Source organism: Mustelus asterias, chromosome 19 (assembly GCF_964213995.1).
Source record: "Mustelus asterias chromosome 19, sMusAst1.hap1.1, whole genome shotgun sequence".
Taxonomy (NCBI): Eukaryota; Metazoa; Chordata; class Chondrichthyes; order Carcharhiniformes; family Triakidae; genus Mustelus; species Mustelus asterias.
Window position 1 is genome coordinate 49958326 of NC_135819.1, and position 17152 is coordinate 49975477.

General features: G+C 42.4%; 1 protein-coding gene across 1 annotated transcript in view; it reads left to right on the plus strand.

The window, feature by feature from the left end:
• tafa5a (TAFA chemokine like family member 5a) overlaps positions 1–17152 on the plus strand; it is a 422341-nt gene that overhangs the window by 194740 nt on the left and 210449 nt on the right. The window contains exon 2 of the mRNA XM_078234613.1: positions 13779–13928. Coding sequence (XP_078090739.1) covers positions 13779–13928 — 150 coding nt within the window. The remainder of the gene's footprint in view (positions 1–13778; positions 13929–17152) is intronic.

Sequence of the window (17152 nt, forward strand, 5' to 3'; positions counted from 1 at the left end):
ATTCCAAGTGTGTGCTTCACGAATGGAGTTTGGAGACTGCCAAGTAAAGTTTAGAACTCCAGAGAAACCAGTTGGCTCACTGTGTGACAAACATTTGGGGGAATTTGATGAGAAATCCATTGAAGTTGTATTGGGTGGAATCTGCCACTTGGTTTCAGAGTGTGGTGTGTCTGACCACAGTTAGCCTATTCATTTACGTGGACTGTATACTCACTGAGAATATTAGAGAATAAGATCCATTTTGTAACTTGTGTTATCTTTATAAATCTGTGTACATGTGTAAATATATAGTTGGGGTAAAGGAGTGATGTATTATAGTTAATCTTTTCTTGCTTAAACCAAATTTTTAATTCCTCTCTGGCCACGGGGGAGGTGCCAGAGGACTGGAGAACAGCTAATGTGCTTCCGCTATTTAAGTAGGATTGTAGAGATAAACCAAGGAACTACAGACCAGTGAGTATCATCTCAGTTTTCGGGAAACTATTGGAGAAAATTCTGAAGGAGAGCATCTATCTGCACTTGGAGAGGCAAGGCTTGATCAGGGAAAGTCAGCATGGTTTTATCTGAGGGAGGGAATGCCGAACAAATTTGATTGAAGTTTTTGAGGAGGTGAGCAGGTGTGAAGATGAGGATAGTGCATTTGATGTAATCTATATGGATTTCAGCAAAGCCTTTGACAGGGTCCAATATGGGAGACTTATAAAGAAGGCAGGTGCACATAGAATGCAGGGTAATTTGATATTGTGGATTCAACATTGGCTCAGTTGTAGAAGACAGAGAGTGATGACAAAAGGCCGCTTTATGACTGGAAGCCAGTGTCCAATGGTGTACTACAGGGATCTGTGCTGGGGCTCCTATTATTTGTCATTAATATAATTGACATAGATGACAATGTTGGGGGTAGGATAAGTAAGTTTATGGATGACATGAAGATTGACAAGGTGGCTAATGGTGATGTTGAATGTCTTGGGCTCAAGAAGATGTAGATCTGATGGTCAAATTATCGCATAAGTGGCAGATGGAATTTAATCCTGAAAAGTGTGAGGTGATACACTTTGGAAGAGTAATTTGACAAGGAAGTATTCAATAAACACTCGGAAGTTCTGTGCAATAGAGGGACCTTGGTGTGTTTGTCCATTGATCTCTGAAGGCAGAAGGGCATGTTAGTAGGATGTGATTTGAACTGCAAAACGAAACACTTAAATATGTTTCTTTGCCTTGGCATTCACCTTCACTGTTTCAAATAATTTGAGTTTACTAGGTGTATATATAATACCACTAGAAAATGGTGGTATATGGAAAAAATTGCAATAAATGAATAAGCCTTCAAGCCTTATTTCACATGGGACACTTGCCTTTATCAATCAAGGCATAGATTACAAAAGCGAGGAAGTCATGTTGGAGTTGTATAGAACTTTGGTGAGGCCACAGTTAGAGTACAGTGTGCAGTTCTGGCTGCCATATTATAGAAAGGACGTGATTACACTGGAGGGGGTGCAGAGGAGATTAAGCAAGATGCTGCCTGGGATGGAACATTTAAGTTATGAAGAGAGGTTGGATAGGCTTGGGTTGTTTTCATTGGAGCAGAGAAGACTGAGGAGGTGACCTGATCAAGGTGTACAAGATTATGAGGGGCATGGACCCTGTTCCCCTTAGTTGAAGGATCAGTCACGAGGGGACATGAATTCAAGGTGAGGGGCAGGAGGTTCAGGGGGGATGTGAGGAAGAACTTTTTTACCCAGAGGGTGGCGATGGTCTTGAATCTGTTGCTTTGGAAGGTGGTAGAGGTGGGTTGCTTCACAACTTTTAAAAAGTACCTGCATGAGCCCCTGGCACGACGTAACATTCAACGCTATGGGCCAAGTGCTGGTAAATGGGATTTCTCACAGGTGTTTCTCACAGAGTTGGAGCAGACTCAACGTGGCCGAGGGACCTCTTCTGCACTGTATGATTCTAATAAATATTTTATTATTTTATTGAAAGTTAATCGGTCATCTTGCAACTCTGTTCGTCCATGTCTCTCAACAAAAAATAAAAGTTACGATTTATTGCACTGAGGTTCCACTCTGGGACCTGACCGTCAGTTGAGATTGTAACACGTTTTTGTAATTTCAAGTTGTGAAATTCATTAGTGGAAGTTAATTTTGTCAGATGAGTCTATAGTAGTCCTACTCGTAAGAACATCTATACTTGGGCTAGAGGCATGAATGTATCTAAAATAGGAAGAAAAAGAAGCACAACCACTTTAAAGTTTCATTACCTTGGAACTGCACCTCCCTCTTTCTGTCACCCTCTATATTTTTATACAGAAACACAGCAGTTTGATACACTTGAAATTGATTCAATGCTTCAGTTGAATGCAGACTGTGGTTAATTTGAGGGTCTTACTATTTGAGAAGCCAGTAAAATGATTTTTTCAATGGGTATAAAAGGTAAGAAGGCCCAGAAATAAGCCTTCAAGCCCTATTTCAATCTTCCCTATAAAAGCCTCTAAAGAATATATAAATGTATTCAGTGTGAGAAATTATAATTTTAACCTTGTGCTCTACAGCACTGTAGAAAGCTCCACATCATCTTGCTTTGAAGAACAAGATACAGGATGGTGTTAGACATGACATGTTTATGTTAACCAGACTGAGCTCTTTAAAGAACAGCTGAACTTTAAGTTTCATACTTCTTCCATCAAATGTATTTGCGTATTTAAAATATATTTAAATAAAAAGATATTAAGTACTGGGAGGGTTTTTTTGTTCAGCCTTTTCACACAAATGCTACAATTTTCATAATATCCCTCTGATGCAAGTTTGTGTTTCTAGACGTAATTAATTTCCAGAGAACTTCACAGCCAGGAGTGGAAGACTAATGTGCTTTCGGATGTGATTTGAACTGCAAAACAAAACACTTAAATATGTTTCTTTGCCTTGGCATTCACCTTCACTGTTTCAAATAATTTGAGTTTTACTAGGTGTGTATATAATATCACTAGAAAATGGTGGTATATGGAAAATATTGCAAATCACAGAATAATAGTGCAGAAAGGCCCTTTGGCCCATTGAGTCTGTACTGAATCATAAAAGGCCCTGGCCTACTCACCTAATCCCACTTGCCAGCACTTGGCCCACAGCCTTGAATGTTGTGGCATGCCAAGTGCTCATCCAGGTACTTTTTAAAGGATGTGAGGCATCCCACCTCCACCACCGTCCCAGGCAGTGCATTCCAGACCGTCACCACCCTCTGGTAAAGAAAGCTTCTCCTCAATCTCCCCTAAACCTCCCACCCCTCACTTTTAACCTGTGTTCCCCTCGTAACTGATCCTTCAACTAAGGGGAAAAGGCTGCTCCCAGAATTTGTCTCCCAAGCTAAGGCAGAACGCTTGTTGTGAAATTGTCAGAATAATAGGATGTGTTGCTTAAAAAGGATATTAAATAAATTTAACTCCACAGCATGTCAATTATCTGACCACATGATTTCCCTGCCTGAAGTTAGCTTGATTGACAGGTTTGGCCTCCAGTCAGGGAAGAATTGGTCAATGAAATGCCAGGTTCAGTTCCCACTGGGGATTTTGGGGGGGGTCAAGGGAGGGGGTTGTTTGGGGATAGGAGTGAGGACGGGATGAACAGGACACAATGAAATTGAATGTTACAATAGGATTTGGGAAGGAAGGCGGTTAAAGTCAAAACCTGAATGATAATGGAGTTGTCGCCTCATTATTGTAATTGATTAATTGATGTTCCAGCCTGTCCACCCTCTAGCCACATTTAAGTCAACAATAGCAGAAGTGGGTGGGGTGGAAGGAGTTTAGATTGGGAAACACATTTCTCAGTTTCTAACCCTCCCACCCAACTCAAACCTGTTATGTATGTTGGGGCATGCCCTCTTAAGAGGTGAGGTGACTCAGGACTCGAGCTCCACCCTGGGTGGAGCTTGTCTATGGGTGGAGCTTGCCTAGCTAGTCTTGTGCTGACTGTGCTAAAGGATACATGAATTAATAAACAGTTCCAGTAGTTTACTTCTAACTTTGTGGACTTGTATTAGTCTTTATATCAGACCTCATACATAATAAAACCCGCCCTTTTTAGAGTTAAAATCTTTGATCCTGTCACACAGATAAATCTTGCTTTGCCAATCATAAGGAATAAATGATGTAGAAATATAAAACAAACTCCATAACATGAAGTTATCGAATGCAAACATTCATCTTGCATTTGCGGATCCTGTATCAAAATAAGTAAGTTAGTTAGTTAACTTTGAGTCAATTGGATTTAATGAAATTATCGGTAATATATGACAAAGTTAACCTGCTCTAAATCAAAATCAGTGGAAGATTGCTAAGGATAGTTCATCCAAATTTAAATTTGTTTTATAAATAATTTTGAATCCTCCTTAGAAAAATTAATATTATTATATGCTATTAAAGCCCAAATGGGTAAAATTGTATTAAATTAATAAATTGATTGACATTAACCCACATTCACTATAGCTATCTTCAAACAAGTAAATGTTTAAGATTCATAGGATAAAGAAATTATGTTGTAAGTGTAGAACTGATTGAAATTAGCCAGTACACATTTAATATCTTTCAAAAAAAGTATGAAAGTATTTTTAAGCTACAAAGAGTATCTAGGTCTCATTTGGTTTAGTTGAGCGACATGTCAGAGGATTGAATACCTTTCATCATAGATCATAGAATCCTACAGTGCGGAAGGAGGCCATTTGGCCCATCGAGTCTGCATTGACTCTCTCTTACCCAGGTCCTGTCCCCCGCCCAATCTCCGTAACCCGCACACATTTATCATGGCTAATCCATCTAACCTACACACCTTGGGACACTAAGGGGTAATTTAGTATGGCCAATCCATTAAACCTGCACATCTTTGGACTATGGGAGGAAACCAGAGCACCCTGAGGAAACCCTCGCAGACACGGGGAGAATGTGCAAACTCCACACAAACAGTCACTCAGGGAATTTGAGCGTTGGCAATGCTTACACCCCATTGGGGTATTTAGTACTGCGTCAGTGCAGGAAATTGTCATTCTATGTAATATTGGATAGAATTGCTCTGATACTTTGCAGGTATTCTGTGGGTGAAGTGTGTGTTTAGCACCTCGGGATTACAGCTGTGAACAACAATCCATTTCACTATTTTCACATTACCTCCTAAGTTTCACCTTGGTGTTTTTCTATTTTAGTAATGAGGAAACTGCAGCTAAGCTGTGAACATTGCATTTGTACAGAGCTTGAGATAGAGTTGAGGGTGGCACAGTGGTTAGCACTGCTGCCTCACAGTGGCAGCAACCTGGGTTCGATTCTAGGCTTGGGTCACTGCCTGTGCCGAGTCTGCATGTTCTCGCTGTGTCTGCGTGGATTTCCTCCGGGTGCTCCAGTTTCCTTCCACAGTCTAAAAATCTGCAGGTTCGATGGATTGACCATGCTAAATTGTCCCTTAGTGTCAAGGGGACTAGCGAGGGTAAATGCATGGGGATAGGGCCTGGGTGGGATTGTGGTCGGTGCAGACTCGATGGGCCGAATGGCCGCCTTTTGCACTCTGTAGGGATTCTATGGAACAACATTGAAGCATTGATCCTGTGGGGAAGCTGACAAGAAAAATAAGACGGACTTGTATTTTTATAGAGACCTTCATCTCGTCCGGGCATCCCAAAGAACTTTGCAGCTAAAGAAATACTTTTGAATTGTTTAATATTGGAAATGCAGAAACCAATTATGTACAGCAAGTTCCAGCAAAATAACAATGTGATACTGACCAGATCATCTGCTTTAGTGATCTTTAGTGTTGTCATCTAAACCTCTGCTACCCATATCTTAACTTCACCCAGTTCCATATACCCATCATCCCTCCCTGTGCATCAATCCATATTGGCGCCTGGTCCCACAATGGCCCAAAGTTAAAATTCTTCCTCTTCAAAATTTCTTTATTGTCTTGTCCATACCTGTTTCTGTTAAGCCCTCCAGCCTGACAACCATCTGACATCTTTGTGTTCCTCCAATACCGCACTCCTTCTCAATTCAAGTTCCACGGATCTAACATGAATGACCCTGGCCAGGTTTCTCCCCCAAAAAATTCTAAGTGCCGAATTTGCATAAAAACTGGAGTAACTCCTCTTCGTTTTTTCAGTGGGATTTTCAAAATGAATCTCCCACACTCTGAGCACTGCAGAGTGCCCTAGCGTGAATCATGATAAAAAATCAGAGGGCGGGGCCTATTCCCACTGGAGATGCGGGCAGCATAGCGCTAAGCAGACCACTGTGCATGCGCCGATCTGTTAGATCTGTTTGCCCCTTGGGCATGCCAGGGTGCCAGGCTGGCAATGCACAGGGGCACCCCCTTATCCCTGACCTTTTTGGGGGCCTCCATGGCCTCCCTTCACTCCAGTGGGGCCGGGCTGCCCACTCCCCATTAGTGAGGAACTGTTGTAAAACTTGCTGGAGTGAACCACTCCTGACGGTGGGGAAAAGGCTTCAGTCCCAGGCCCGCGAATCAGATTCAAATGAAGATTTAAATATTTTAGTCAGCTCTGCACCAATTTCCAGCACAGAGCTGGAGCTGCCGGAAATCCGGGGCCCAGAGACGCGCGGAGGCCATGGCACCCAGTGGGAAGCCCGCTAAACGGTCTCTTCTTTGAGTATCGCCCTGATATCTTTAGTTACCTAAGCTTTTAATTCGGGTAGTTCTTCCCTTTTCCTGTCTATCTCTCTTCTTTCAGCCACTTCTTAAATTCTAAACAAACTTTTGCCCAACTCTAATAACTCTTTATGTACCTTGTATTAAATTTTGTCTGAGAACTGGGTGGCACGGTAGCACAGTGGTTAGCACTGCTGCTTCACAGCTCCAGGGACCTGGGTTCGATTCCCGGCTTGGGTCACTGTCTGTGTGGAGTTTGCACATTCTCTTCGTGTCTGCATGGGTTTCCTCTGGGTGCTCCGGTTTCCTCCCACAGTCCAAAGATGTGCGGGTTAGGTTGATTGGCCATGCTAAAATTGCCCCTTAGTGTCCTGAGATGCGTAGGTTAGAGGGATTAGCGGGTAAATATGTAGGGATAAGAGGGTAGGTCCTGGGTGGGATTGTGGTCGGTGCAGACTCGATGGGCCAAATGGCCTCTTTCTGCATTGTAGGGTTTCTATGATTCTGTGAACTCTCCATTGAAGTGGGTTGGGATGTTCTACTGTGATAAAAGCACAAGCTGTTTTTGGCTAAGGCATGTTGGCCAGGATACTGGGGAGAACTCCTTTGGTCTTATTCAAAATAGTGCCATGGGATCTTTTACGTTCACCTGATAAGGCAGACTTGGTTTTCGTCTCCTGAAGAACTGTGCTTCTGACACCGCAGCAGTCTCTCAGTTCTGCACCAAAATGTCAGTCCAGACTTTATGCTCTTATCTCTGGAGCTCATTCTTGGTTCCATAAAATCTCTACAGTGCAAAAGGAGGTCATTCGGCCCATCAAGTCTGCACCAACCACAATCCCACCCAGGCCCTACTCCCGTAACCCCACATATTTACCCTGCTAATCCCCCTGACACTAATTTACCATGGCCAATGAACCTAACCCACAACACCTTTGGAGTGTGGGAGGAAACCGGAGCACCCGGAGGAAACCCACGCAGACACGGGGAGAATGTGCAAACTCCACCTAGACAGACACCCGAGGCGGAATCGAACCCGGGTCCCTGTGAGGCAGCAGTGCTAACCACTGCGCCACCGTGTTGTTTCTTGTTTACACAGTATCAACTTCAGGGTCCTACATAGAGCTTTATGACCATTCAAAACTATGCTCTCTGAGGTCTGGACAGAAGTTGGTAGCTGCTGTTGAAACTTGGCATTGTACCAATGATCATACACAGTGGCCCTGAATGGCAGTTTAATACGAGATGGTTGTATTTTACCCCAGCTTTGTTAGGTGGCTTGGGTAATTCTATACTGAACTTCAGTTGCGAAATATGTGTGTGGAAGCATTAAGTTTTAGGTCTGAAAGAACAACATTCTTGACTTCACAATAGTTTCTGTAGAGGCTTTGCAATTCGAGAGGCACAGATCAGTGAATGGTTTTGTTCAAGGACACTGACCTACAGTTTACAGTGTCATGTTGCATGTTACTTTTACTATTTTGTTCTTATTTTCTTTCACATCTTGTTATGTAATGGCTCCACATGGCTGCTTAAGAGTTGGGGAAAAAGGCAAAGCTAGACTAATCCTTTTGCATTATCTGTTCCATCCAGGTACAGTACTATCTGTATGCCTCATCACTTCTTTTTATCACTTATACGGAGATTAAAAAGCCAGCATTTATAAGATATCAACGTTGAGCTTTTAAGACCTGCCCAATCTCAAAGGCACAACTCAATTATATTTTTGTCATAAAAAGGCATAAAACCCTTCACCAGAAACACTCCAGGCAGATCATTTGATTTCCATTTCACAACTTCAAAAACGAATGACCGACCATTTTCAGGACTCAGTGGCTCTGCACATTGTAGCTCAGTGAGACTGCTTATCAAATGCACAACAAATAGCTCAACCACAAAAGGCACAATATAAGCTGCAAATATTTTGTTTTCAAAGCTAGGTCTGGGTGAAGTATCAGAATTGAGCCAGTCGGATCCCAAAGCAACAGAGATGTATGCACTGTATGGTAGCATTAAGAACACTCTGCAGATTTAATCTAATTAAGTATATAATTATCTTTACAAATGATTCAGCAAGATTATTGTGTTCCTACTGTTTGTTTGGATTCATTATAACACATCTTACCTCGCAGGATTTGCCTCATAACTTGCAGAAATTAAAAGTGTTCCACCATCTACACAGTTTTACTGCAAATAAAGGAATTTCTAGTGATATTTAAAACGGCTTATGAGTAATGCATGCCTTGCTCAGCACCTTCTTTCTCCCACTCACCCTAAGAATTGATATTAGTGGTACTTAAAAACAGATTATCTCCTCATTTACTTCATTGCTGTTTGGCATTGCTCTGTGCAATTTGACAGTTGTGTCTGCCTATATTACAACAGTGGCTACACTTGGGAAGTTAGTCATTGGTTGTGAAGTATTCGATGAAAGGCAGTAAATAAATCCAAGTTAGTTGGTCTCACAGACTGTTCAGGTGTAGTCTCAGTATTGCTCTGACGAAGGGTCATCTAGACTCGAAACGTTGGCTCTATTCTCTTTCCTCAGATGCTGTCAGACCTGCTGAAATTTTCCAACATTTTTTTGTTTTTGTTATAGGCTCATTATTAATGGGCCAATTTTATGTTATCTAGGGGTCCTAGTTTGAGAATAAGGGTTAAACCTTTTAGAACGGAGGTGAGGAGAAATTTCATCACCTGGAGGGTGGTGAATGTGTGGAATTTACTACCACAGCAAGTAGTTGAAGTCAAAATGTTGTCTGATTTCAAGAAGAAATTAGATATAGCTCTTGAGGCTCAAGGGATATGGAGAGAAGGGGGATCAGGATATTGAATTCAATGATCAGCCATGATCAAAATGAATGACAGAGCAGGCTCAAAGGGCCGAATGGCCTACTCCTGCTTCTAGTTTCTATGTTTTAAATAGGAACCTGATTTCCACCTGTGAATATGGGATGTGCAGAAGAACTGGACAGCACAAAAAAACAACCTTTCCCCCGCTGGGATTTGGGTCTAAAATCCAGCCTGGAGACATAAAATAAAGATTTCCTCTCTTGAATGACTGTTTAGACTTTGAAAAGAAATGACATTGGGAAGTCAACAACCTGGATCCCAGTGGCCATGAACCCACAGCATAAACTGACCTCAAAGCCTCCACTAATTGGCACTCCACTGGCTCAGGGGTCAAAAGGCCAGAAAGTGTGATAGATGGAACAGTCACACTGGAGCAGTAAGTTGCTGAAGTACATTGACATGGTAATTTAGTGGAGCTTTGAGTTCACATCTGGCCAATGCAATATGTGGTTCGGAAATGCTTGGTGTAAAATCGGAAAGGAAGGTTCAACCTTTTGCACTATTATCTTTTAATTTTACAGAGGAATATATGTTTTAAACATTTGGTTCAGGCAATAGCAGTGTTGTCCAAGGGTCAAAAGGTTGTGAATCTAAGCCTCATACCGGTGTCTGAGCTCGCAGTAAATTCCTAACCCAGCGCTGAGGGAAAATTGCTTTGTCCCAGCTTCCATTTTAAAAAATGAAACAAAGTTCAGTCTGCTCATTCAGATATATGTTTAACATAACTGGTTCACTGAGGCGGCAGGTCACACAGTGGTTAGCACTGCTGCCTCACAGTGCCAGGGACCCGGGTTCAATTCCCGGCTTGGGTCACTGTTTGTGCAGAATTTGCACGTTCTCCCCGTGTCTGTGTGGGTTTCCTCTGGGTTCTCTGGTTTCCTCCCACAGTCCAAAAACGACGAGCAAGTTAGGTGCATTGGCCATGCTAAATTCTCCCTCAGTGTACCCGAACAGATGCCGGAGTGTGCCAACAAGGGGTTTTCACAGTAACTTCACTGCAGTGTTAATGAAAGCTGACTTGTAATACAAATAAATAAACTTAAACACTGGGTGGGGTCACGGGTGAGGGAGAAGTTAGGAGGTGTTGGCAGCAAGAGCATGGTGGGGGTGGGGGGGGGGGGATGTCACAGCACACCCCCTTCTAGCTAATGCACGTCCCTCGATCAGGTACTGAGTACCTCTGAATGAAGGACCAAGCCTGGGACACCACAAGCAAACATCTCAGGATTAATACCAGCATTAATTGCCCATGTTAGGGCCTTGATTGGTGGGAGTTGGAGTGGGAAGGCGTGGGAAGCTGGCAGGGTCACCATCCACCACCACCATCCTCCTGAATAAATGCCCTCCCATCCCATGAATCCATTCCAGTTTCACTCCAGTACTTGTGTTTAACCTAGTTTGGCAGTTCAGTGTAGTACCGTGATCTACTGCTTTGTCAGACGAGTTGTTGTTATGCTGGAACATTAAACCGTCTCTCTGTTCCAGTAGCTCAAGTAGATATTACAGACCAATATTTAATAGAATATTTAATAGAATCATGGAAGGAGGCCACTTACCCTGTTGTTTCTGTATCAGTTCTTTCAAAGAGCTATCCTTATAGTCCCACCCTCCTACACTTTCCCAATTACCTTTGTAAATTCTCCCCCACCTTTGTCTGATGACAACAATGAAGGTTTCAAAGTAATCTTTCATAATGGCCATCTTTCTTGGTGACATTAAGGCAGTGATTGCATTTCAATGTGATTCATTGTATTTGAAGCACTATGAGATGTTTCTAAGAAAGATGATAAGGCAGTAAACGGATGCAGGTCTTTCATTCATATCTTAAATTGCTGAATTCATATAGTCAATGTCTATTCATAACATACACGCTTGCTGTTGATAAGCTCTGTATAAGTAATAGTGGTAATTTTAATAATGCTACCACTGAGATTTCTGCAATAGCTTCAGCAGGTCATTGTGGTTATGGAATACGTTGCATTTAAAATGATACACATTTCCTTTTTGCTTACAATGCCACAACATATGTGGCACATTCTGAACAGCATCCAGTAGACTTTTTGTAATTAAAGGCTAATGTCATTTTCTGAAAATGAGCGTTCTTTGCCCCCTAGTGTGAAGCTCAATTTCTAAACAGATTATGTTGGGCACGGAATGCTAGCCATGTCAGTGGTATATTTCAAACATATTTGCACTTCATGCATCAGCCTAAATCAGCTGCTTAATTAATGGGTTAGTGTACAAGTTTTGTTTGCGATGGGCTGTTCATGCAATGCTAAAAGTTTTAAACAATTAATGATGTTTTGTGGGTGAGAAAGCAAGCTTGTTATTCGGGCTTAATTGCTGCAGCTGAACTGGAGTTTATAATAGCCATCACCAATACGGGGGGTCGGGGGTGAGGGGAGAGCAGAGTGAGAGTTGGTTGTAATAGGGGAGCTTCTAAGATCCCCGTACGTGACTTAGAAAAAAAAAGCCTCCTTGAATCAGCTCTTTTTCAGCATCCATTCTGTTTGCCCATAGCTCGAAGAGTTGGGTTTATGGAGAGTCTTAGAAGAGAGAGCTTTGGGAGATGAAGAAGTTTCAAGAAACATTTCCAGAACATGCACCAAGACAACTGAAAGTACAGCCACTGATAGTGGGCCAAAGGATGGGGAGATGCAGAAGAATCCCAGGAATAGCGAATTTATGGCCGAGTGGGGAATTTTGCCTGGAGGTTATGGAGAAGGGGAGGATTAAGACCACAAACAGCTTTAAATTTAAGGATAAAAATGTTGAGGCAATAGTGGATTGGGAATCAATGGAAGTCAGTCAGCACAAGGTATAGCAGGATGTTACTGCAGCACTTCTAATGAACTAAGGTTTAGAGAGTGGAGACCAGGGGCCTAACCAGGAAAACATTGAACTTTCCAATCTGGAGGTGACAAAGGCATGGATAAGATTTTCAGTGGTATATAGGTTGAGGGAGGGGGAGGTATTTCAAATGTAGAATTAGATGGCCTGATTCATGGATATGATATTGGAAGTTCAGTTCAAGGGTACATAGCATGCTGAGATTGCACACATTGTGGTTCAGGCAGATATAGTAGTTAAGAAGAGGGCTAGAGTGGTGGGCAAGGTACTGACTGCGCAGTGGAGCCAAAGACAAGTGGGTCTTCCCATTTGTAGAGAACTATGGCTCATCCAAGACCAAATGTTGGACAGGCAGTCTGGCATCAAGGAGAGATGGTGCAAAGGTATTGGATGTACATATGGAAACTGACCCCGACCGGAATTCTCCGACCTCACCCGCAGCTGTGATTCTCCAGTCCTGCTGCAATGAACGGAGATTTGATTGAGCACTGAATTCTCCATTCTCGCTGGCAGCAGTAACAGGGCGTGCGAGACTGGAGAATTCCAGCCCCCATATCCGGGGATGATGTTACTAAGTGGCAACATGTAGCTCAGGAAGAGAATTGAAAGGAAGTATATCCTGTTACCATTCCAGAGAGGTGATGGTGCAAAACCAGAGTTGGAGATTCTGTGCACGTGATTGGATAGGATCACAGAAACGTGCTTCCTGAGCTGTATGTACTGATTCTTCAAAAGAATAAACGTGTTTAGTTCCATGCCCTCTGCTTTTTGACCACAACTTACAAGTTGTTTCTTTTCAAGTACCTGTCCAAATCCATTTTAACATTCTTTATAGAACCAGCTTCTTTCCCCTTTTTCAAGCAGTGCCCAGATCCTAACAACTTATTTAAATAACCGATGGTATTCATTTGCTTCAGTGTGAGGGCCATTGATTTGTTCGTGCTGTTGACTGTGTAAACTTTGCATTATCAGACTTTTCAATATGCCCTTATTATCCAACGCAAAGTTTATTAAACGTGCACGACACTCTGCACCCTCTCCTATCCTTCTCTATGAACAGTGTGCTTTGTCTCTATAGTGCCCAAGAAACAATACTTTTCACTGTATATTAATACATGTGACAATAATAAATCAAATCAAATTTTAAAAATCAAATCGATGATCCTTTCATTTCCATGTTCTATGAATTCAATTGCAGAGAAATAAGACTCATGTGGCGTAGTAAATGCTAAGGCTCTTTTCTCTTTTGTGTTCTAGGATGAGGATAACAATATGCTGGAGTTTTGGGATATTTATCACAGGGAGATCACTGTATAATGTTATGTTAAATATATTCATGAACAACCTGTTTTTCCTTGCATGTGCATGTGATATTGTCGACTGCTTTGATACAGCTCACCTATTGACGCCAAGTAAATGTATTTTATTTTCCAGGTCAACTCGCTGCAGGTACTTGTGAGATAGTCACCCTGGACAAAGATAGCAGTCAACCGCGTAGGACTATAGCCAGACAAACTGCTAGGTGCGCATGTAAAAAGGGGCAGATTGCTGGCACAACAAGAGCAAAACCAGCCTGTGTGGACGGTAAGAGTCTGATTCATAAATTTGAAGCTTGTAGTTTTGTTTTTTCCTGGTTCTTTTGTCAACCTAATGACAACCAAAGTTTACAGGACGGTACTTGATACCCTAGGCTCTTCGCACTTATAAATGGCAATATTTCTATTGCGATTGATAGGAATTAACAGTGATTTGTGTTGGTGAGAAGAATTTAATAAATTATGATGTGAATCTGTTCCCATTTTTCTAACCTGAGATGGCTTTTCACAATTGTGGCTTTGCAGTCGGAAGAATTGTGGTCACCATTCGCAGCTGAACAACTATCTCTTCTGACACACTTATAGCCGTTCCTCTATATTCTGACTTGTTGAATGTTAAAAGACGTAAAGCATACATGTTACCTTCCATGACTGGCTGATTGGAATTTTTTGCAAAGCATTCTTTTGATTGTTAATGCAATTAAAAGGAAACATACTGGCCCTGTTAGGGTTTCTTTACTTAATATTCGATCCAATTATTTTTCTTTCAAGAAATCCATTTATTGGTGCACTTGTTTTGCAATCAGAAGTTACTTTGTTGAATTTAGAATCATGCTCATGGGGGTCATTTGAAAGGAGTTGGCACACATGGAAATATCAGTAATGCTGCAATAAATCACCACAGCGATATTGTTCAATAGTTCATTGTGATTAGTTAACAGGAGGCACAGATGGATAACATTTCGCACGACATTCTGTTTTCTGCTCTGGAGCTTCCATGCCGGGGTGTAATTGGAGGTATATGGTGTAATTTGACATTTTTACAGGCTGAAGTAGCTGGTTGCATATGTTTGCTCCATTCATTTCCTTGACTGTGTACGAAAGTTCACTGCAAGAATGATCAGCAGCACCACTACAGTTGTGTATCTTGAACTTCCTGTATCAAATTGCAATGTCCAAGAGCACAGAAGGAGAACTTTTGACCCAACGCATGCGTTCACTTTGTTCTATTGGTGAATAGGAAATTTTCATGGGAGCATGAGCAACCTCAAATGTCCCACTTCCACCTTAACTCAGGAAACTAATGAACAGCTGACTGTACCAGTGCTGCTGCATCTCCAATCTCAGATTCTGAGGGGGTTCTTGACCTTGACCTGACCACGTCACCACACCCCCCCCCCCAATACACCCAGATTCAAGAGTCTCTGTCTATCCTCCTCTGACTTTATTGACTCTCTGCGCCCCTCCATCCTGATTCTGGCAACACTGCTCTTGATCCTGGATCAAATTCTGACCTCCCCACTGCTCCTTGCAACTAAGGGACAGGTGGTGGGTGGGCTGGTGGCTGACAGCCTGTAAGGATTGGGTACGGTCCAAGTTACTGCCCACACAGACTGATTCCTGGTGGCTGCCTGTTCTGGGTTGTAGGCTGCTGGTTGTGGATCAGTGACATCTGGTGGTTGTCTCCTTCCTGACTGAAGGCCGGCTTCTGTCGTCCGTGTGTTCGGCTGGTGTGCGCTGTTAGTTGTGGGTACGCTTGGGTGGATGGATGGACAGATGGCAAAGTAACTAACCGCTGTTGGTCATAGCTAGTTATTCTCTGCTGCAAGCTGGCAGTGCATACACGGCATCCAGTGGCTTGTGGATGGGTGGGGGGAGGGCAGGTCTGTCGACTGGCTGCCGCTAATATCTGGCTCCTGGTAGTTTCTGTGTGTAGTAGCTGGATAGCTAGCTGGTTCATTGGATTAGCCACTTAATGGATAAAATAGCTCAGTCATCAGGGAGCATGTTTACGTGTTTTAATTCTATCTTGTGTATTTGGACCTAATGAATCAGTGTATACATCATAAAGCATTTGTGTGTGTAGGTGTACACAATATTAGTCGACTCCAGATTGTGGCAGGTGCCTGAAATAAAGTGTTGGAAATTAAACATTTCTGGCATATCCCCAAACCTCCCTGGAGAAGAAATCTTCTGTATGATCTACAATACAGTAATACACACTTTGAAAATTACCATAATACTACTGGTTATGCATTCAACAAGGACATGTATTTTGTCAGAATTATAATTACTGAATTAAGCTTTAACATGCGATGGTTGATGTGTGGGGTTTTATAATGAAAATTCAAAGTAGTGCTTTGAAGAACGATGATAACTGGTCCAGGCCTTTCATTACATTGCTAAGTGGTTTATAAAGCATCGACATATGTAATAATTGTTCTGTTTTTCTTCTGAAGGAACATTGTTTTCTTATTCTTTAAAAATGCAGCATTTATATAGAGCTGTGACCTGCAGTTTGCTTCATCATAAAGATTGTGTCTCACTTAGTGTCTGCTTTGAAAGTCTATAATGACTATAAGATTATTCATGCAAACCTTCTTTCCATTGGTTTTTGCTATTGAATGACAGACTTGATGTTATGGAAACAGTCAACTGGACACAGGGCGTTGAGACATGATCAGGAGGGTTCTGAGATAGTGAGTCATAGAATCACTACAATGCAGAAAATGGCCCATCAAGCCGGCACTGACAATAATCCCTCCCAAATCTTTTCCCCTAGTCCCATATATTTACACTGCTAATCCTCCTGATGCTAAGGGCAATTTAACATGGCCAATCAACCTAACCCGCACATCTTTGGATTGTGGGAGGAAACAGAAGCACCCGGAGGAAACCCACGCAGACACGGGGAGAATGTGCAAACTCCACACAGTTACCCAAGGTTGGAATTGAACCCCGGGTCCCTGGCGCTGTGAGGCAGCAGTGCAAACCACTATGCCACCGTGCCGCCCATGAATGATGGGGAGGGAAACCTGGTGCAGTAGTAACCCAAGCTCTTTTACAATATCCAGAAGGACACCTCTGATCCTCCTGGTATCACAAAGAATAAATTCTGAACTTACCTATCGAAGCCTCCACTGGGCAATTTCTAGAGCGTGAACGCTCTCTTGTCAACAGGCTTTTGAAATGGCTTTGGGTTCCTATCTGGATAAAAATCTCACAGCACCAGGGACCCAAGTTTAATTCCAGCTTGGGTAACTGTCTGTATGGAGTTTGCACATTCTCCCCATGTCTGCATGGATTTCCCCCAGGTGCTTCGGTTTCCTCTCACAGTTCTCCTGTCTGGAGAATGCTTAAATCCTGAGGTGTTTGCCTCAGATAGGTGGATGCCTCATCTGTCCCCTTCACTTTAATAACTGAGCAGAAACAGAATGGTTCTGTCTGGTTTCCGCCGGGTAAAAATCTTATAATCTCTTAAAATCTTTAGTG